The 20,221-nt window shown below is 59.4% G+C and overlaps 5 protein-coding genes across 6 annotated transcripts in view; 2 read left to right on the plus strand and 3 right to left on the minus strand.

Moving 5' to 3' along the window:
* The first annotated feature begins 3,413 nt into the window (after window positions 1-3,413).
* LOC120753108 (vasotocin-neurophysin VT-like) lies at window positions 3,414-5,128 on the plus strand. Its single transcript, XM_040065050.1, has 3 exons — window positions 3,414-3,578; window positions 4,078-4,279; window positions 4,867-5,128. The coding sequence occupies exons 1-3, from the start codon at window positions 3,459-3,461 to the stop codon at window positions 5,034-5,036; spliced, it is 492 nt and encodes a 163-aa protein (XP_039920984.1). The 5' UTR covers window positions 3,414-3,458; the 3' UTR covers window positions 5,037-5,128.
* A 2,271-nt stretch (window positions 5,129-7,399) lies between these two features.
* On the plus strand, window positions 7,400-8,422 carry LOC120753163 (neurophysin 1-like). The gene is made up of 3 exons (XM_040065162.2): window positions 7,400-7,559; window positions 7,640-7,841; window positions 8,256-8,422. Exons 1-3 carry the CDS (start codon window positions 7,440-7,442, stop codon window positions 8,303-8,305), a joined length of 372 nt encoding a protein of 123 aa, XP_039921096.1. The 5' UTR covers window positions 7,400-7,439; the 3' UTR covers window positions 8,306-8,422.
* Window positions 8,423-8,731: 309 nt separating this feature from the next.
* MRPS26 (mitochondrial ribosomal protein S26) lies at window positions 8,732-11,752 on the minus strand. Its single transcript, XM_040064708.2, has 4 exons — window positions 11,490-11,752; window positions 10,607-10,744; window positions 9,593-9,716; window positions 8,732-9,360 (listed from the first exon to the last, which is right to left on the minus strand). The coding sequence occupies exons 1-4, from the start codon at window positions 11,750-11,752 to the stop codon at window positions 9,229-9,231; spliced, it is 657 nt and encodes a 218-aa protein (XP_039920642.1). The 3' UTR covers window positions 8,732-9,228.
* Window positions 11,753-12,826: 1,074 nt separating this feature from the next.
* LOC120752921 (progonadoliberin-2) lies at window positions 12,827-13,942 on the minus strand. The gene is made up of 2 exons (XM_040064709.2): window positions 13,805-13,942; window positions 12,827-13,001 (listed from the first exon to the last, which is right to left on the minus strand). Exons 1-2 carry the CDS (start codon window positions 13,940-13,942, stop codon window positions 12,882-12,884), a joined length of 258 nt encoding a protein of 85 aa, XP_039920643.1. The 3' UTR covers window positions 12,827-12,881.
* Window positions 13,943-18,542: 4,600 nt separating this feature from the next.
* The window catches only part of PTPRA (protein tyrosine phosphatase receptor type A), a 115,468-nt gene continuing 113,789 nt past the window's right edge, over window positions 18,543-20,221 (minus strand). For both annotated transcript variants that reach the window (XM_040064687.2, XM_040064688.2), the window contains 3 exons: window positions 19,646-19,797; window positions 19,316-19,451; window positions 18,543-18,644 (listed from right to left, as the gene is read on the minus strand). In XM_040064687.2, coding sequence (XP_039920621.1) covers window positions 18,570-18,644; window positions 19,316-19,451; window positions 19,646-19,797 — 363 coding nt within the window. In that variant the 3' untranslated portion in view covers window positions 18,543-18,569. The remainder of the gene's footprint in view (window positions 18,645-19,315; window positions 19,452-19,645; window positions 19,798-20,221) is intronic.

Consider the following 20,221-nt stretch of genomic DNA (forward strand, 5'->3'; position numbering starts at 1 on the left):
GGGCTGGTGTTGGAGGATTTGGGGTAGAGCTCTGAGTGGCCCCAAAGCCTCGGCTGGGAGCAGGATGTGGGACGGGAGCCCAGCAGAACCCCGGGTACCAGGGAGCATCACAGCCTACCCCTGGGAAACCCAGCCCCTGAGGGATCACCTATCCCATGGCTCACCCCAGGTGACCCCAATATTTCCCTCTTCAAAACCCCTTTTTTTGTGTTTTCTACCCATTTTCCCCTCCCCTTTCCCCCCTCATCCTCCCCTTGATTCCCGTAAGTGATTCCGCGTTGCGGCTGCGGAGCCTCTGCAACTCGGGAAAAAAAAAAACATTTTATTAACCTTCCTTGACTTTAGAGAGCATAATTACATTTTAATCTCATATTCCTGCGTTATCATTCCAGACACAGAGTCATTTGAATGCAGATCGTTGCCGGCTTAATGTAATTTTACGATACAGTAATGAAGAGACGGCGCACGAGCGCGGAACACCCAATTTAGAGCTGACATTTGGGGTTCTTTTAAAGAAAAGTTTTCCCAGCCGAGGGCTTTTGCATCCTCCTCGGCCCTGCAGCGTAAGTGGGTTTGGGCTCCCGCTGTGAAGGGATGGCTTTGGATGGCGGAACGAGGCTGGCGCTGATGATGTCGGTCATTAAGTCCCCCACGGCTGCCCCACGTGGGTGATTCGGCGTCACGGGGCAAATTTGGGAACTCGCCGCTCCCTGGGTCCCAGCGAGAGCTGAGTCAGGGGCTGTGGCCGCCCTCACCCCCCCTTGAGGGGAGGAAATCGCCCTCGTGTTACCCAGGAAAAGCTCCGGAGCCCGGCACTGTCACCCCCCGGGCCGATCCATGCTCCGAAATCACACGGCGGGAGCTGGGAGCAGGCTGGGACCCCCCAGCACTGACACATAAAATGCTTCCCTGCGTGCCTCAGTTTCCCTTGGGGGGGGAGCAAAGCGTCACTTCTGGGGTTCAGCCCCCTCCAGCATCCCTCCCTGCCTCCTGTGGAGCTTTTCAAAGCGCTCTGAAACAAACACAGAGGTTTTCCAGGGGGGATTGCAGTGGGATCGCCGTTTTCCTTTGGGACGCTCGAGCAGAGCATCCCCTTCCCCACCCAGGGTACCCCCGTTTCCCTCACTCTAACTTGGGTTTGGTGTTTGTCCAGCAGAAAAGGGTGTTAATGAGGGGGAGAAAATGAGGGAAACTAATGAGGGGCGGGGGAAAAACATGTTCAGCCACCCCAAGTGATGTCCAGGCTGATTTTTAAGGTTCTCTGCCTCAATTCCCCACCTCGTGTGAAGACGAGTAAAGGATCAAACCACTCCAGAAGTGGAACCACAGCTGGCAGCACTCTCACATTGTCCAGCCCCCTCCCAGCCCCCCCCAAAAACCCCTCCTGATCACTGTGAGCCAGTCCCAGCATTTCTGGGGGGCAGAAGGAGAGGGTGGATACCCACAGGCACCGGATTCCGCTCTGCTCTTTAATTTCACTTCGCTGAGGTTGCCCTCGGTGCAGCTGGAAAAGGGATCTGGGAAGAACAGGGATGTTCATGGCTGGACAGGGCAGGGGGTTGCTGATGGTGTTTTTCCCGTACAGATGTTTTTGACAGCCCATGGGTGCCTCGAGTGTGCTGCTGCCAACCCCAAAGGCACCTTTTCCTCTGCTCTCCCCTTCTCCCATTGGTTTCCCTGACTTCTGGTTTCTTGGAGAAGAGGGGGAAGAGGCAGGAGAGCCGTGGGTGGCACTGAGGGATCACTCTGGGGACAGGGTCCTGCCCTGCACCACAATGCCACAGCCCAGCCCCTGGTTTTGGGGTTTGTTTTGTGCACCCGGGGTTCTCTCCCAGGCCCAACTGCCCTCCAGTAATCCCTGCCCAGAGCAGGATCAGTCAAACCATCCCACAAATCAGCATCCCTCCCCAAATCAGCATCCCCAAACCAGCATCCCTCCCCAAATCAGCATCCCCAAACCAGCATCCCTCCCCAAATCAGCATCCCCAAAACAGCATCCCTCCCCAAATCAGCATCCCCAAATCAGCATCCCTCCCCAAATCAGCATCCCCAAACCAGCATCCCTCCCCAAATCAGCATCCCCAAATCAGCATCCCTCCCCAAATCAGCATCCCTCCCCAAATCAGCATCCCCAAACCAGCATCCCTCCCCAAGCCAGCATCTCCAAAACAGCATCCCTCCCCAAATCAGCATCCCCAAATCAGCATCCCCAAACCAGCATCCCTCCCCAAATCAGCATCCCCAAATCAGCATCCCTCCCCAAATCAGCATCCCTCCCCAAATCAGCATCCCCAAACCAGCATCCCTCCCCAAATCAGCATCCCCAAAACAGCATCCCTCCCCAAATCAGCATCCCCAAATCAGCATCCCTCCCCAAATCAGCATCCCTCCCCAAATCAGCATCCCCAAACCAGCATCCCTCCCCAAATCAGCATCCCCAAAACAGCATCCCCCTCCAAATCAGCATCCCTCCCCAAACCAGCATCCCTCCCCAAATCAGCATCCCCAAATCAGCATCCCTCCCCAAATCAGCATCCCCAAACCAACATCCCTCCCCAAATCAGCATCCCCAAATCAGCATCCCTCCCCAAATCAGCATCCCCAAACCAGCATCCCTCCCCAAATCAGCATCCCCAAACCAGCATCCCTCCCCAAGCCAGCATCTCCAAAGCAGCATCCCTCCAGGACCAGCGTGCTCCAAACAAACACCACTTCCCAGCACTTCTCCCAAAATCTGCATCCTTCCAAACCAGCATCAATCCCTAATCAGAATCCTCTAAATAAACAACTCTCTCTAAAGTGGCACCTTCCAAACCCTTACCCCCACACAAATTAGCATTTTTCCCAGATCAGCATTGCTGTGCCACCAGCACCTCTCCCAAAATCCACGTCCATCCCAAACCAGTATTGCCCCCAAACCAGTACTCCTCCCAAAATCCACACCTATCCCAAACCAGCACCCTTCCCACATTCTGCATCCTTCCCAAAGCCACATCTCCTGAATACATCTGTCCCCAAAGCCACCTCCCTCCCCAGACAGCATCTTCCAAACCCACAACTCTCCCCACACCGGCACCTTCTGAAGGAGCCGCTCTCCCTGAATCCACCCCCCAGCCCATCCGGCCGCCCTTCCCAAGCGCATCCCAGGGCCGGCCCGTGCCCCTCGGAGCAGCCAAGGATGGGATTCACCAGCCCTGAGCGCTGCCGCACTGAATCATCTCAATTACAGATTTGTTTGGATGCGATTTGGGGAAAGGAAAAGAAAAAAAAAAAAAAAAAAAAAAAAAAAAAGGAAAGGAAAGAAAAGAAAACAACAAAAAAAACCCAACCCATCCCTCTTCTTCCTCCTCCTCCTCCCCTGGGAAGGGGTGATGGCAGCATAAATAGCAGCTCTCTCAGCACGGGGCCAGACGCAGCTGGAGCAGCTTCCCCTGGCACGGCCGCGGGCACCTCGCACCATGGCAGAGCCTTCGCTGCCCCTCTCCTTCCTCTGCCTCCTCGCCCTCTCCTCCGCCTGCTACATCCAGAACTGCCCCCGGGGCGGGAAGCGGGCGCTGGCCGACACCGCTCTGCGACAGGTACGGGCCGGGACGGGCGCTTGGGGACGGGGCACGGAGCTTCAGCAGGGACACGGTGGCTCTGCGGGGTGCAGCAGCTCCCCGTCACCTGTGGGTACCGCTGGCCGTGGGGCAGCATCACCGCGGGGTGATGCGCTCCCCGCAGCAGTGGGAATTTTGGGGGACACCTCGAAGGGCAGGCGATGGGGCAGCGGCGGAGGAGAGACCACTCCGAAGTGCTGCTGGCACCTCGGGAGCAGGCTCGAGCTTGGGTGTCCTGCAGGCCAGGAGAGGGGACAGGGAGGTCGTGGGGGCGGTGGGGACACCCCAAAGCGGGGACACGAGGTCCCCGCTGCTGGCGGCGGTGACCAGCGTTGGTGGCAGCGTGGCACCTCCAGGAGCTGGAAGAGGGGTTGGTGGGGCGCTGCTTTGGACGCGCAGGGGTTTCTAATATGAAGGGGTGCAAAAAGGGGGTTTTTTGGGGGGGAGGTTTGGGCACTGAGGCAGCTCCTTCCCGCAGTGCATGCCCTGCGGCCCCGGCAACAGAGGGAACTGCTTCGGGCCCGGCATCTGCTGCGGCGCGGAGCTGGGCTGTTACCTGGGCACGGCGGAGACGCGGCGCTGCGCGCAGGAGGATCTGCTGCCCTCGCCGTGCCAGGCGGGCGGGCAGCCCTGCGGAGCCGGGGGCTCCTGCGCCGCGCCCGGCATCTGCTGCACCGCCGGTAACCGGGGCACCGACACCGCGGGACGGGGAGTTGGGGGTGGGTGGGGAGAGTTGGGATGGCGAAGGGGAGAAGTCTGCAGGTAACGCTTGGCCGGTGGCGTGGTTTAGTCTTAGCGGGGGGGTGGAAACTGAGGCCTGGAGGGGAAGAGGTGTTGGGTTCGGAGATAATGTGGGGGCGCTTGGATTCAGGATGAGTGTGAGGAAGGAATTCTCCCCTGTGAGGCCCTGGCACAAGGTGCCCAGAGAAGCTGTGCCTGCCCCTGGATCCCTGGAAGTGCCCAAGATGGGGCTTGGAGCAACCTGGGCTAGTGGAAGGTGACCCTGAGTAGTCTCTAAGGTCCCTTCCGACCCAAACCATTCTGATTCTAAAGGACTGGGCTCGGGGCCCCTTCCTGACCCACCATGAGTTTTCCCTGGCCAGCACAGCCTCCCTGATGCGCCGGGAAATCCAGCCCCACTCCCTGGCTAACGGGAGAGACAAAACTGTAGCACGAGCTGTGCCACCAACCCCTTCCCCAGCCGAAAACAACCCCCTGACGATCCCAAAACCCCTGTTCCATGGCCGCGTTTTGCTCCCTGCGGCAGAGACGTGCGCCGTGGACAGCGGCTGCCTGGACGAGGGCAGCGACGGCGCTCAGGAGGAGGCGGAGGAGAAGAACCTGACGGTGCTGGATGGCTCGGCCGGAGATCTGCTCCTCAAGCTCATGCACTTGGCAAACCGGCAGCAGCAGCAGGGCAAGCACCCCCTGCTCTGAGCCAGGGCTTGGGGAGCCCCCCCTGCCCTGAGCGACCCTCCCCAGCCCGGTTCTGTACATAGGAGACCCAATAAAAGTCCTCGTGCACTGTGGTGGCCTCGTCCTGCGCACGGGGGGTGGCTCATGGGGGCTCCAGGGGATCCGGCTGGGGCTCGGGATGGGGGGGTTGGAGCATATTCTGTCCCCAAATCCTCACAGAGAGCCGGGGGTTTGGCCAGGTTGGGAGCAGGAGTTGGCCCCGTCCTTGTAGCTGCCAGGGGAAGGAGCTCAGGTAGGGCTGGGATTTGGGATCTGGCCATCGAGTCCCACCCAGGAGACTGGGGACAGCTGGGATGTGCCACTGTCACGTTACCTCGTGCCCAAGCTCTTCTTTGGGGCGGGTTCGGGGACTCGCTGCCTTCAGGAATCAGCACAGCAGCTACTAGAAAATGATAAAAAGCATGGAAAAGCGCCCCGAATCCCTCAAGAGCAGAGAGATTTGGGATCCCAGCTCCAAAGACCCCCTCCAGGGCTGGTCTCATCTTTCCCCATCCCCTCTGGACACCAACGGGGAGGATCGGTGCCCGTTATCCCGCAGTCACCCCCCAAAATTCGGGGTGCGGTTATCCCAACCCTCTCCCGGCTCTCTTACCCTGCGGGATCCTTTGCTCCGAGGTCTCTGCGGGCTGGGACTGGCCACGGCACAGGGGACAGCTCGTCCTTTATACTGTCCCTGAGGGAGGTGGCACCTCCGGGGAGGTGGAGCTCCCTGACACCGGCGGATCCATCCTGCCCACGGCAGCTCCCCGCAGGGAATGCAGGATTGATCCAGGACCTGCTTCCCACAGCCAGCACCTTATCCCAGCCTTGGGGAGGGAAGCAACCCCAAATCACCCCAAAATCATCGGGAGAGGGGTGACACCAGCGTGGATGGGGGATTCCAAGGTGGGATGAGGGAACTGGGCTTTCAGCCCAGCTCTAGCACTCGGAGTTTTCCGAGATGCAGGATGTGACCCCCAACGTTCCTGCAGCACCGGGAAGCATGTGGCTGAGCTGGGAATGCCCCAGCTGATGAACACCTCAAAACCAGGTAAAAATCGAGTCCCCAAAAAGCACCAGGGGTTGATAATTGTGGGGGTTTTCCCCACTTTGTCTACCCGAGACACATCCTGCAGGGGTCTGGGCACCCCTGGAGCAGCTGTAGGGACTCTGGGGTGACAATTCCCTCCCTCCACCCTGTGCTGCAACCGGAGCTGAGCTGCTGGGACGGCACACAGCCGGTGCTGAGCCCCATTTCCAACAATTACCAGGATACCAGATCCTGCCTTGTCCCCAGGGACTGGGGCTGACCCCGGCTGGGTGACAGGGACCCGGCTGCCCTCGCGCCAGCTGCGCTAAGTGGAGGATTTCGAAGCAAACCGGAGGGACAGGAAAAGGTCACGGCTGTCCGGCTCTGGGCTGCCTAATTCCCAATTAAGCCGGTGCAGGGGAATGATCTCAGTGGACGTCAAGTTTTGTCCTCGGCAGGGAAATTTATTCAAGCTGGGAAGCTCCTAATTGGGATAAGGAAGGCGAGGGGCCGGAGTGAGCAGGACCCTGGGCGGTTGCATCAGCCTATGGCCTCATCATCCTCGGCGCTGCTGCTCGGGGAGGAGGGGGGACTTTGTCTGCTGCTGATGTGGCTCAGGACACCACATTCAATCCCTGTGTGCAGCTCCAAGGAGAAACAGTGGGGAAATTTGGGATTTCAGGCCTTTTCCCAGGGGGTTTGGTGTTCTCAGGTGGTTTTGGAGCTGTTGGATGAACGTGAGTGGGGACGGGCTGGGTGTCACTGCTGTCCCTGAGCAGGATGAGCCCAGTGCTGAGCATCCCCCAAAGGCCAGGCAGGGATGGGTGGGCAGGGCCATCGAGGCCATTCCCCACCCCAGATGCCCTGGATGATCCCCGAGGATATGGGATTGCTTCCTCCCACCCAAAGGGATTTGAAGCCAAGGGAAGCACTCGCTCCTGGGTGGACAAATCCCACCTGCAGCTGCCTTCCTTCACCCCTACGCTCTCCACGCCAGAGGGATTCCCAACGGGACACACCACAGCTCAGCAGCCCCAGGTGGCTGCGGGAGAGGGGCCCCAAATCCCTGACTCCATCCACAACCTCCACACGTTCATCCAGCTCCATCCACAACCTCCACACGTTCTCACCGCCGCCGGACTCATCACGGAGGAGAAAACCAACACCTTGCCCTTGACCTCACGTCCTCGACCTCCGGCTATTAGCCGAGCCCTCTGCTGTGGGAAGCAATGCCTTGTGGTTTTTAAGGAACACGGGTGACGCCGGTGCCAGAATCCCTAAGTAGGAGCCAGGACTATAAATACAGGGCCAGCGGTTGGGATGAGCAGCCAAAAACCTTCCCCTGTCCCGCCGCTATGTCCTGCAAGGCTCTGGCCCTCTGCCTCCTGGGGCTCCTGGCTCTCTCCTCCGCTTGCTACATCCAGAACTGCCCCATCGGGGGCAAACGCGCTGTGCTGGACATGGACATCAGGAAGGTAAGTCCTGGAGGGATCAGAGCGCTCCAAAGCCTTCTCTTCCCTTCTCCCAACCTCCTTCCCCCGTGTTCCCCGAGCAGTGCCTGCCCTGCGGGCCGCGGAACAAGGGCCACTGCTTCGGGCCCAACATCTGCTGCGGGGAGGAGCTGGGCTGCTACATCGGCACCTCGGAGACGCTGCGCTGCCAGGAGGAAAACTTCCTGCCCACGCCCTGCGAGTCGGGACGCAAACCCTGCGGCTCCGGGGGGAGCTGCGCCGCTCCCGGCATCTGCTGCAGCACCGGTGAGGGCGGCACGGGATCCCGGGATTCCCGAGCCCTCGCACAGCCGGGAGGGAATTCAGGATTCTGTACAACACTGGGAGAGGGGAGGATACCCAAGGTCTGCTCGGGGGCTGAGCAAGCGCAGGAGCCACGTCCCCTCCTGCTCTCGGTAGTTTTTCTCCAAATCCCACCCTCCTCCCTAAATGAAATTACCAGAGATCCTGCTATAAATCCTGGGAAGCAACAGAGAATGGGAAGCACGAGCTCATTAAAAACCAGTGCTGGGGGGGAGGTCCCTGGATCGGGGATCTCTGGGGGCTGTTTCAGGGATCTCCTGGGCCCATTTTGGGGGATCTCTGGGAGCTGTTTCAGGGATATCTGGGGTCTGCTCAATGCTGTCTGGTCTCACCACCCTCTCCCCTCTCTCCCCTCAGAGGGCTGTGGCACTGACTCATCCTGTGAGCAGGAGATGCTGTTCGTGTAGCCCACCCGGCAGAGAATCCGCGGGATCTGCATCCATCACTGTCCCAGCCCCACCTCAGGGAGCTGAAGTGATGAGCTTAATTAGAAATAAAACTTGGACAGAAAAACTACCCAGAAAGAAGTCTGTGGGTTTTGTGCACTCGCCTGGTTGAGGTGCAGGCTCGGGAGAAGACGCTTTTAGGGAAAAGTGGAGGGAAAAAGTGAGGATTTCAGGTCAGTTAACTGAGGGAGGGAGGGAGGGATCTGTAAACCTCAGCTGAACCACAGCAAACTCCAGGCTCAACGCTGGGCAGCCCAAAGCCAGAAGTTCTAGGAGAAAGCCTGCAAGACCCCAACAACCCAGAACACCCAAAGTCATTGCAACGCTATCTACACCTTCGGTGTCAGGTGATGAAGGGAGGAATAAGGAGACACCAGAAATCCTGCATCATTCAGACACATTTTCTTATTCAGCCACACCAAGGGATGTGCAAAGGAGGGTTTAACATGTGAAATCAAGATTACAATTAATTCCTTCCCCCAACAACAAAAAAAAGGGGAAGGTCAGTGTTTCCTACAAATTCATTCAGCCCTCATTTGCCTTTGGAAGCATCCAGAGGAGCTGGGAGCGAGGAGCTCAGAGCCAAGCTCTGCCTCGGGACCGCTCCTGCTCCTCCCCACATGCTGTGTGTGAAGGCAGGAGCCATCCAAACACGTGGGAGGTGGGATCACGGCACAGCAGCAGGGCTGAGCCAGGCTGCTGGAGCCTCCAAGTTTCCCCTCACCCCCTTTCCCGCAGGCGTCAACCCTTTGGAAGCAGCACAGCCAGACCCCGTGGCCTTTCTCCACCACTTGTGCGGTCGATTCATACATTCAGCGGAAGGATCTGTGTTTTTTGGGGGCCCTCTGGACACAAGCCAGGCCGGGAGCCCCCAGCCAGGGCTGCTATGACAGCACCGTGCGCTTGACGATCCGCCCGTCCTTGTCGATGGCGAAGTTGTAGTTCCGTGGGTTGTCCAGGCACTCCTCGATCCGCGCCTCCAGGTTCTCGGGGGTGATGAAGTTTTTGGCTTCCTCCTGAAGCAAAGGACAAGGATTGTCCCCCCTCAGGGTTATCCCACCCTGTTCCCAGAGCTCCGGCTCAACCTCTCTCCCATCCACGCGCTGTCGACACCCCTGGAAGGTGCCGACGTTTGTGTTCCCAGCTGGGAACTGAAAAATCTGTGGAAAACGAGCCCACGGCTTCCACATGGCTCCCTGGCAGGGAATTCTGGCAGCCTGGCTCCCAGGAGGCACCAGCTGCTCTTACCTGCAGCTGCAGAACCTCCTTCTCCTTCTCCTCCTGGAAAGCCTCCATTTTCCTGGCCTGTTTCTCCGCAATCTCTAACTTCCTCCTCTTCTGCTCCTCCTCTTCTCTCCTGACTCTCTCCTCTCTGCCAGAGAAAAGGAAAATCTGATGGATGAGGTGACACATCCACCCCCAGGAGAGCAGGAGGCTGCTCAGAGCACCCTGACTTGGCCCTCAGCAGCAAAAGGCACAGGAACACAACAGCTGCACCGGCAGATTTATTTAAAAAGGTGAGGATTTCCCAGAATCAATTAGGGTGGAAAAGGCTGCGTTCTCTTGTCCTCAGCTCCCAGGGAGCAGATCCTGACCCATCCTGGCGGCACCCTCCTGTCAGGGAGCTGTGGAGAGTGACAAGGTCTTCCTTGAGCCTCCTTTTTCCCAGGCTGAGCCCCACCAGCTGCCCCTACTAGGACTTTCCCTGGACACATTCCAGGGTATCAAGGTCCTTCCAAAACAGGGGGGCCCAGAACTGGACACAGCACTTGAGGTGTGGCCTCACAAGCGCTGAGTAGAGGGGAAGAATCCCTTCCCTGCTCCTGCTGGCCACACCATTCCTGATCCAGGCCAGGAGCCATTGGCCCTCTTGGCCACCTGGGTACTCTGCTGGCTCATGTCCATCCTGCTGTCCATCAGTGCCCCAGGTCCCTTTCTCCCTGGCCCTGTCCCGCCACTCTGTCCCCAGCCTGCAGGGCTCCAGGGGTTGTTGTGGCCAAAGTGCAGGACCCAGCCCTTGGTCTTGTTAAACCTCCTATCCTTGGATTCAGCCCCGGGATCCAGCCTGTCCTGGTCCCTGTGCAGAGCCCTCGTGCCCTGCAGCAGAGCCACGCTCACACCCAGCTCGGTGTCATCTGCCCAGGCTTCTCTGTAAATATCACTAACTATTACTCCAGCCTCTAGCTGAGCTCAGCTCTGCCTGAGCAGAAGCCAGAGGCGGGCAGGGCAGCGTCTCCCTGGCCCCGCAGGGGCCGTGCTGACCTGCGTGCCTGCTGCCGGGCGTTCTCCTCGTCGTTCCAGGCCATCAGGCGCCGGTGCTCCTCCTGCTCCTCCACGGAGCCCGCGGCGGCCAGGCGCTCCTCCTGCTTCCTCTGCAGCACCTCGGCCCTGAACTCGGCCCTGTCAGGAGGAGGGGAGGGCACTGAGCTGCTGCCCGCGGCTGGGAGCAGAGCCAGCTCTCCCCACAGCAGAGCCAGCCCCACCACCCTGCCCCACAGCGCTCCCAGTCCCACCACCCCCACCCTCCTCTGCCACGCATTGCTCAGAGACCCACCACCCCTTCCCACAGCAGTGCAGTCCCAGCACCCTTTCCTACCCCCCAGTATCCCAGGATTTACCTGCTCCTGTTACAAAGTGCCCCAGACCCAACCCTCCCCTGTCCCTCGCAGCAGCCCCAAAAGGCCACAAGCCTGACAGTCCCCTGCCTCCCACCCCACAGCCATTCCCACACCCAGCCACCAACCCTCCCTCGTTCCACATCAGCCCTCCAGCACCTCACCCAGCCTCCAAACCCACACCCAGAGCCGCAGCCAACCCCAACCTTCCTCTGCCCCACAGCAGCCTCACAGCCCTACACTTACACCCCTACCCCTGTGCCCCATCCAGTCAGCCCCAGAAACCCCGCACCCAGCCCTTCAGTCCTCCCCTGCCCCACAGCCAGTCCCTTACCCAAACCCACAGCCGCCTCCAGCCCCATAACCAGTGCCAGACCAACCTATGTCCGACCTTCCCCTGCCCCACAGCAGCCGCGCAGCTCCAGCCCCCACAACGCTCCTCTCTCCCACAGAAGCCCCCATCTCCATCGCCACAGCCAGACCCCGACCTGCCCCACAACCCCGTCCCCATCCCCGGCCCGTGCCGGTACCGGAGGGCGCTGAGCACCAGCCGGTGCTGCCGGTACCGCTCCAGCACCACCAGCAGCTCCTCGGGGTCCACGGGCGGCGGCAGCTTCACCCGGGCCGCCTTGGACTTGGCGGGGGGATCGTGCCGGGTCTTGCGGCCCCGCGCCGGCACCGCCCGCGGGGACCAGCCGGGACAGAGCCCCGGGACGGGGCCGGGCCTCAGCGCGGCCGCCAGGGCCGGGAGCGGGACGGGCCCCGGGCGGCAGCGCCTCAGCGCCGGCAGCATGGCGGCGCCGCAGTGACGGCACGGCGCGGAGAGTGACGTCACGACGCTGGCCCGCGCGCGCGGTGCCACGGGAGGGGAGGGGGGAGCGGGGGCTGATGGGAAATGGAGTCCGGGAGGGGAGGGGGACTGGGACGCGGGCACGGACATCTGTGGGGTCGGGACACCCTACACGGGACAGGGACATCCATGGGACACGGATATCCATGGGGCAGGGACAGCCAGGGACAGGGACATCCATGGGACAGGGACACCCTGCACGGGACAGGGACAGGCGGGGACAGGGACATCCATGGGACAGGGACACCCTGCATGGGACAGGGACATCCATGGGACAGGGACATCCTGCATGGGACAGGGACAGCCATGGGGCAGGGACACCCTGCATGGGACAGGGACATCCATGGGACAGGGACAGCCAGGGACAGGGACATCCATGGGACAGGGACATCCTGCATGGGACAGGGACATCCTGCATGGGACAGGGACATCCATGGGACAGGGACAGCCAGGGACAGGGACATCCATGGGACAGGGACACCCTACACGGGGCAGAATCACCCGCGGGACAGGGACACCCGCAGGGGACACGGACATCCGTGGGGCAGAGACACCCCCTTGTGTCACACCCCAGGGACCGGGACACGGGGCGCAGAACCCCCGCCGGACAGGGACGCGAAGCCCGAAGGAACAGGGGATCCGCCCAGGGAACAGCCGCCCACGGCGCCCCAAACCACGGGACACGAATTCCCGAGCACTGTCCCAAGGAACAGCACAGTTCCCACGGGACACGGGACCCTCAGCGGACACAACCGCCCCTTATCAGACACCCCCCAAGGGACAGAGCCCCTCCTCGGGACACAAATCCCACCCCAGGGACAGATTTCCTCCCACCCCGCGACACGAATTCCCCGCACGGGATGGCGTCCCCGGGTGACGCCGTTATCCCCGTGGGACCCGTGCCACCCCTCCCACCATCCCGCCCCCCATCTCACCCCCACGCAGGACCCTTCCCCAGCACCATGGCTGCGCACAAATCCCCCCCGGCCCCTTTATTCCCCGCGGGTGGGGGGCCCCGGCTCGCTCCCGCGTGGGTCGGTGGTCGCTGCGGGAGAGGGGCGGGGGGCATCGCTCAGTCCCGCTCCTGGGGACCCCCCCGGGACCCCCCAGCCCCGTTCCCGCTCACCGACAGCGGCTCCTCCCGCCGGAGGGGACACGGGAAGGGACGGCAGCGCCCGAGAGGGGACGGGACCTGCGGGGTGGGGGGAAAAAAGGGGGGACACCCGTGGGGGGAAAAAACAGCCGGGATAGGGGGGAATCACCCCGCGAGTGGGGGGAATTCCAGGGAGGAAGGTAAATCGGTGGGGAGGATAAGCAAGGGAGAAGGGGATTATCTGAGGGGGGGATAATTCAGGGAGGGGGGGATAACCTGGGCGGGGGGGGTGGTTATAGCCCGTGGGGGTGATAAATCCGGATAATTCGGGGAGGGGGATAACCCGGGGGGGTTATAGCCCGTGGAGGTGATAAATCCGGATAATTCAGGGAGGGGGATAACCTGTGGGGGGGTTATAGCCCGTGGAGGTGATAAATCCGGATAATTCAGGGAGGGGGATAACCCGGGGGGGTTATAGCCCGTGGAGGTGATAAATCCGGATAATTCAGGGAGGGGGATAACCCGGGGGGGTTATAGCCCTTGGGGGTGATAAATCCGGATAATTCGGGGAGGGGGGGAATAACCTGGCGGGGTCATAGGTTATAAACCGGAATGGGGTTAAATTTGAGGCGGGGATAAATCCAAGAACTCTGCGGGGAGATACAATCGCGGGACGGGGATTGCGAGGATGATTTGGGGCAGTGTAACTCGTGGGAGGGGGATAATCCGGAGGGATTACAACCCCTGGAGAAGGGGGCTTTTATCCCGGGAGAAGAGGGGGACGCACAAACCCTGGGGACGGGGGACACAGCCGGGGTGGGCATCGCCCTTGGGCGGCGAGGAATCCCCCCGGGAGGGAAGGGAATGACCTGCAGCGGGGTGACGCGAGGGGGACACCCTACCTGGAGGTTCGTGGCGGTCCGCAGGTCCCTCTTGCCCCCCGGGTACCAGCCGTGGGACCAGTGCTGGCCGCGGCCGCGGGGCAGGGCGCAGCTCAGCAGCAGCAGCGCCAGCAGCAGCAGCGACCCGCGGGGTGCCATGGCCGGGGGGCTGTGGGGGACACAGGTGGCCCTGTCCCACCGGCATCCGCTCCGGGGACACCCCCGGGGGGCGGGATACGGGGGGCTTGAGCACCCGTGGGTGCTGCCGGGGGTGGTTTGGGTCTAGCAGAACCCCAGTTTGGGATGCAGGTGCTGGAAGGGATGCGCCAGCGTCTCTTTAGGGTCGGTTTGGGATGCAGATCCAGAGTGGATGAGCACCCGCGGGTGGTGCTGGGTGGGTTTGGGACGCAGATGCTGGAGGGGATAACCCATCTCTTTAGGGCCGGTTTGGGATGCAGATCCGGAGGGGATGAGCACCCGTGGGTGGTGCCGGGTGGGTTTGGGACGCAGATGCTGGAGGGGATAACCCAGCATCTCTTTAGGGTCGGTTTGGGATGCAGATCCAGAGGGGATGAGCACCCGTGGGTGGTGCTGGGTGGGTTTGGGATGCAGATGCTGGAGGGGATAACCCATCTCTTTAGGGTTGGTTTGGGATGCAGATCCAGAGGGGATGAGCACCCGTGGGTGGGTTTGGGATGCGGATGCTGGAGGGGGATAACCCATCTCTTTAGGGTTGGTTTGGGATGCAGATCCAGAGGGGATGAGCACCCGTGGGTGGTGCTGAGTGGGTTTGGGATGCAGATGCCGGAGGGGATAACCCAGCGTCCCTTCAGGGTCAGTTTGGGATGCAGATCCGGAGGGGATGAGCACCCGTGGGTGGTGCCGGGTGGGTTTGAGATGCTGATGCTGGAGGGGATAACCCATCTCTTTAGGGTCGGTTTGGGATGCAGATCCGGAGGGGATGAGCACCCGTGGGTGGTGCCGGGTGGGTTTGAGATGCTGATGCTGGAGGGGATAACCCATCTCTTTAGGGTCGGTTTGGGATGCAGATCCGGAGGGGATGAGCACCCGTGGGTGGGTTTGGGATGCGGATGCTGGAGGGGGATAACCCATCTCTTTAGGGTCGGTTTGGGATGCAGATCCGGAGGGGATGAGCACCCGTGGGTGGTGCCGGGTGGGTTTGGGATGCGGATGCTGGAGAGGGATAACCCGTCTCTTTAGGGTCGGTTTGGGATGCAGATCCAGAGGGGATGAGCACCCGTGGGTGGTGCTGAGTGGGTTTGGGACGCAGATGCTGGAGGGGGATAACCCGTCTCTTTAGGGTCGGTTTGGGATGCAGATCCAGAGGGGATGAGCACCCGTGGGTGGTGCCGGGTGGGTTTGGGACGCAGATGCTGGAGGGGGATAACCCAGCATCTCTTTAGGGTCGGTTTGGGATGCAGATCTGGAGGGGATGAGCACCCGTGGGTGGTGCTGGGTGGGTTTGGGACGCAGATGCTGGAGGGGGATAACCCGTCTCTTTAGGGTCGGTTTGGGATGCAGATCCAGAGGGGATGAGCACCCGTGGGTGGTGCCGGGTGGGTTTGGGATGCGGATGCTGGAGGGGGATAACCCATCTCTTTAGGGTCGGTTTGGGATGCAGATCCAGAGGGGATGAGCACCCGTGGGTGGTGCCGGGTGGGTTTGGGACGCAGATGCTGGAGGGGGATAACCCATCTCTTTAGGGTCGGTTTGGGATGCAGATCCAGAGGGGATGCGCAGCCCGTGGGTGGTGCTGGGTGGGTTTGGGATGCGGATGCTGGAGGGGGATAACCCATCTCTTTAGGGTCGGTTTGGGATGCAGATCCAGAGGGGATGAGCACCCGTGGGTGGTGCCGGGTGGGTTTGGGACGCAGATGCTGGAGGGGGATAACCCGTCTCTTTAGGGTCGGTTTGGGATGCAGATCCAGAGGGGATGCGCAGCCCGTGGGTGGTGCTGGGTGGGTTTGGGATGCGGATGCTGGAGGGGGATAACCCATCTCTTTAGGGTCGGTTTGGGATGCAGATCCGGAGGGGATGCGCAGCCCCGGGGCTGGAGAAGCCGGACGGGCTCAGCACCCCGGGGTGCTGCTGGGGTTTGGATCCCGCACGGACACGCCCCCCACCCCCCCGCTGGGGTCCGATTTGGGGCGAGCAGGACCCCGCACCCCGTGCCGTGGCCGGGGCAGCCTCACCTGGGCGCGCAGGTGCCGGCGGTGGCGGTGGCGGTGACCGGAGCCGTGTCCGGCCGGGCGGGCGCCGCTATTTGAAGGGCTCGGTGACAGTGACGTCGGCCTGGCCACCGCTCCCACGGGGGACCGTGACCTCGCTGACGGCGTCCACCTCCCCGTGCCTGTGCCCAGTGCTTCCTTCCCCCCCAAATCCCCTTGGGCACCGCAGGACGGCACCCCGACCCCCCAAAACGGGCTCATTTCCCATCTCCTGGCAGCTGGGAGTGGGATGGATCCACGTGGTCCCTCTGCAGCTCTTGTTGAAAGGAGGGGAGCGAATTCCCCGTGCCTCAGTTTCCCTGATCCCACCCCAGCCCCCATTTCCCCGGTCCTCCCCCCGTTCCAAATCTGTCACCCCCAAACCGGGGCTGGACGTTGGCCACGGAGCGTGGAGCTCCCGGCTCAGGGGATGTGACAGAGCTCGGGAAGGGGATTTAGGCACGATCTGGCCCTGGATTATCTCCAGCAGCTGCTCCTCGCTCTGATATTTGCAGTTGGATGCAGGACGGGGCCCGGGCAGCTGCTGTGGCAAAAGCTCAAGGAAAAAAAAGGGGAGAAAACTCCTTGAGAGCAGGCAGCAGCCATCGGGCAGTGGTGGCATGGAGTTGGGGTGACTTGTTGGGGTGGTCCTTGCTCCTTGTGGGGACAAACAAAGCCCTCCTGGGTCCCCATTTCTTTGGGGTCACCACATTTATTTCTGACTGTGACCGATTCAGTCACAAAGCCCCCAAAATTTAAGAGTCGGGATTTCTTAGCAATGGGGTGATGTTGGGGGGTTCATGAGGGGTACCAGGAGATGGAAGGGGGATGATGGCAGCAGCAAAGCAACTTTTGGGGGGTGTTTGGGGTGGCTGAGGGTGTCCCCTTGCCTGTGTGCCTCCACTGAAACCCCCTGTGAATCCTGCCTGGATGGAAAAAAGCGGAAAAACTTGGATACTCTGACTGATGGGCTGTTTTTACCCAGAATTTCCCAGATTTCAACCCCATATCCCGAGTCTAGGACATCCCTGGGCAGAGCTGTCAATATTCCAATATTCCTGCCACCCACCCTGTGCTCCCCATCGCTGTTTGCAGCGTCCAGAGAAATCCTTGGCGTGGAGCTTCTGCTCCAAACCAGTTCTCCCAGTTCTGCAGTGGGGATGGAGTTCCCCCACTGACCTGGGCATGGTGGAAGGTGTTTCCTCAGGCACTCCTTTATAACAAAGAAAATAATAAAATAAACCCTGTTAACCTGTGGTTTTTTTGGGTTTTTTTTTTTTCCTAATATACAAACGTTGCACCCCTGGTCCTCAGGATACTTCTTGAACCTTTGGATTCTTTTTGAAAGGGAGCAGGCCTGGAGTAGGGATTTGGGAGAAATCCTTCCCTGTGAGGTTGGCAAGCCCTGGCACAGGATGCCCAGAGAAGCTGTGGCTGCCCCTGGATCCCTGGCAGTGTCCAAGGCCAGGTTGGACGGGGCTTGGAGCAGCCTGGGACAGTGGAAGGTGTCCCTGCCCATGTCAGGGGCTGGGATTGGATATTCTGTAAGATCCCTTCCACCCCAAACCATTCCCTTATGCTGTGATCTCTCAGGATATCAGGAAAAATCACCTGACATCTCCTCCAGCAGCTGGGGATGGAGCTCACCCGCTCCAAGGGGCACCAGCAGCGGTGGCAGGGCCACAGGGCCAACCCCAACCCCTGCCCTAAAATCCTGCTCCAAACACACAGACCTTCCCTGCAGGGAGCAAAAATCCTTTTGTTTTTCTGGGGTTTGCTTTTTTTGGGGGTCGAAATCCCAACATCCGGGCGCTGCTCTGTGGCAATTCCCGTTTCCAAACCAGCAGCACATAGTGGCCTGAGTCTGAGGGAGGAAAAGTTTTTAGCTTTTGGTACAAAAATGAGGGTATTCATATATAAACACACACACAGAATGAGCTTTTTTTTTTTCTTCTTCTTCTCTCTTTTTTTTTTTTTTTTAAGAGCTGACCAGCAGAAAAATGTGAAACCATTTCCCTGCAGGATTGGAAAAGTTTGTGCTGGTGGGGTCGAGGCGGGGAGGGGGGAGTTTGGCTTTTGTTTTCAGATGAGATCCAGGATACATTTCTTTCCTTTTTTTTTTTTTTTAAAAAAAAAAAAGGCTTTACTCCCTCAAGGGGAAAAAAAAAAAAAAAAAAAAAAAAAAAAAGAAGATTTACAAACAAAATAACAGCCTGTATCAACTCTCCAGAAGAGAGATGGTATGACAATATTAATCCAAACATCACGCTATTTAATTCCCCAATAAAACATTGGAAAAAAAAAAAGAAGAGCCAACAGTATCTGCACTAACACTTTGCTACATATAAAATCTCCAGCTAATATGAAGCTTATGGTACCAACCTCTAAAACAGTTAAGATATATACACATAGGGTTTTTTTTGTTGTTGTTTGGGGGGGTATATTAACAAACAGAATATTACAAAATATTAAAGAAGGCAACTCTTCTGTCATTTGTTTTTTGTTTTTTTTTTTGGGGGGGAGGGAGGGTGGGTGTGGATTTTTGTTCCTGTTTTTCTTCACTTGAAGTTGGCGTAGTCTGAGAAGGCGTCGATGTATTCCTGCACCACCTTGTAGCAGAATTCGTACTGTTCCTGTGGGATTTGGGAGAGAACGGCGTCAGAACGGGAAAATCCATGCCTCAGACAGCACCTGCTGCTTGGTCAGGTGTCCAGAGCAGCTCCCACCTCCCCTGTGACCCCCAAACCCTTGCTGGGGTACTCATGGCAAAAGAAACTCTGCTTTCCCCTTGCCTCTCTGAGGTTCTGTTTGGATCCCAAAAAGAGTTTTCCTTTAAAACCCCGAGCAAACCCCTCTTGCAAGACCTCAGCCAGCCCCAGCTGCTCCGTGCAGGGTTCCACAGCCGCTCCAGGACGCTCTTCCAGGTGGTTCAGCCCGTTAAGGTATGGACTGTGGCTGAGGATGTCTCCAAGGAGGTTCCTACAACTGCTGTCAGTGCTTAAAGGGCACTTGGTGCCTTAACGAAAAGGGGAGACAGCTCCTGGCCCACCTCCTTAGAATCATGGATCCTGGAATGGTTTGGGCTGGAAGGAGCCTTAAGGATGACTTTGTTCCAACCCCCCCCCAGGTTGCTCCAAGCCCTGTCCAGCCCGGCCTTGGACCCTTCCAAGGATGATGCTCTCACACCTTCCCTCGCTCCCTCTTCCACGGAGAGCGAAAACCTTCGAATCAAAGAGGTTTTTGCTCAAACCCTGAGCCCCCAGCCCGTCCTTGCTGAGGTCCTGGCGGGCCAGGAGGCACCTACCAGTGTCTGCACCATGTGTGGCCTCTGTAGTCTTAAACTCTTGACCGTCTGAAAGACGTCCAGGATGGCCTCTGCCTTCACCCTCTCCAAGACAGTGCTCAGCGCACAGAAGGTGCCCGTTCTTCCTGCTCCAGCGCTGGGAAAGAGAAGCCAGCAGTGAGGGAAAAGCCCTTGTGCCACCCCTGCTGGATTTATCCACCGGAGAACTGGAGGAGCCGCTCCTGCTCCGGCCTCTCCCGGTTTATCCAGCGCTTTGGGATTCCGACCGTCTCCCCAGCTAACTAAAAGCAAAGGAGGTTTCTGTTCTGCCCCGGCCAGGCTCGGCTTTACCTGCAGTGCACGGTGATGGGGTGGTTGCCCGACTGCTGCTGCTGCTTCTGCACCGCCGCGATGATGTTGATCATCCCCTTGCCGTCCCCGGGGATCCCAACCTCCGGCCAGCCGTGGAAGTGAAACTGCCGGATCTGTCGGCTCTTGTTCTCCTGTTGGGAGGGCACAGCTGGTGCTGAGAGCGTGGGGAATGGGGGGCAGGAAGGGGGAGGTTTGGTGGTGGAGGGGATGGTCGAGGAACATCGCTCCTGGACCGTGTCATCTGCAGCAGGACAGACAGCGGGACAGAGCTCTGCTTTTAGTTAGTTTTTAGTTAGCTGAGGCAGAGAAGTTCCTCGGGTTGGTTTTGGGGTTTTTTTTTTTTTTGCTTTTTTCTTGGGACTGTTTAAACCTGCTCTGGACTGAAAACTCAGAAGAGCCCAGGGAGGTCACAGCTGTGAGCCTGGACCTTGGCATTTTCCAACATCGGAGGGACTCATAAAAGAGACTGGGAGAGCCGAGCTACACCCACAGCAAGGACTTTCCTTTGCCATCTCACTTCAGAACAATGAGAGGTTTTACTGTTTCACATTATTC

This window comes from Hirundo rustica, chromosome 5 (genome assembly GCF_015227805.2).
Source record: "Hirundo rustica isolate bHirRus1 chromosome 5, bHirRus1.pri.v3, whole genome shotgun sequence".
Classification (NCBI taxonomy): domain Eukaryota; kingdom Metazoa; phylum Chordata; class Aves; order Passeriformes; family Hirundinidae; genus Hirundo; species Hirundo rustica.

Coding starts and splice junctions, on each gene's coding strand:
- LOC120753108 (XM_040065050.1), top strand. CDS start 3,459: ATGGCAGAGCCTTCGCTGCCCCTCTCCTTCCTCTGCCTCCTCGCCCTC. Junction 3,579..4,077: donor CCGACACCGCTCTGCGACAG/GTACGGGCCGGG, acceptor TCCTTCCCGCAG/TGCATGCCCTGCGGCCCCGG. Junction 4,280..4,866: donor CGGCATCTGCTGCACCGCCG/GTAACCGGGGCA, acceptor TCCCTGCGGCAG/AGACGTGCGCCGTGGACAGC.
- LOC120753163 (XM_040065162.2), top strand. CDS start 7,440: ATGTCCTGCAAGGCTCTGGCCCTCTGCCTCCTGGGGCTCCTGGCTCTC. Junction 7,560..7,639: donor TGGACATGGACATCAGGAAG/GTAAGTCCTGGA, acceptor TTCCCCGAGCAG/TGCCTGCCCTGCGGGCCGCG. Junction 7,842..8,255: donor CGGCATCTGCTGCAGCACCG/GTGAGGGCGGCA, acceptor CTCTCCCCTCAG/AGGGCTGTGGCACTGACTCA.
- MRPS26 (XM_040064708.2), bottom strand. CDS start 11,752: ATGCTGCCGGCGCTGAGGCGCTGCCGCCCGGGGCCCGTCCCGCTCCCG. Junction 9,717..10,606: donor GCCCGGCAGCAGGCACGCAG/GTCAGCACGGCC, acceptor TTTCTCTGGCAG/AGAGGAGAGAGTCAGGAGAG. Junction 9,361..9,592: donor AGGAGGTTCTGCAGCTGCAG/GTAAGAGCAGCT, acceptor CCTTTGCTTCAG/GAGGAAGCCAAAAACTTCAT.
- LOC120752921 (XM_040064709.2), bottom strand. CDS start 13,942: ATGGCACCCCGCGGGTCGCTGCTGCTGCTGGCGCTGCTGCTGCTGAGC. Junction 13,002..13,804: donor GGACCGCCACGAACCTCCAG/GTAGGGTGTCCC, acceptor CCCACCCCGCAG/GTCCCGTCCCCTCTCGGGCG.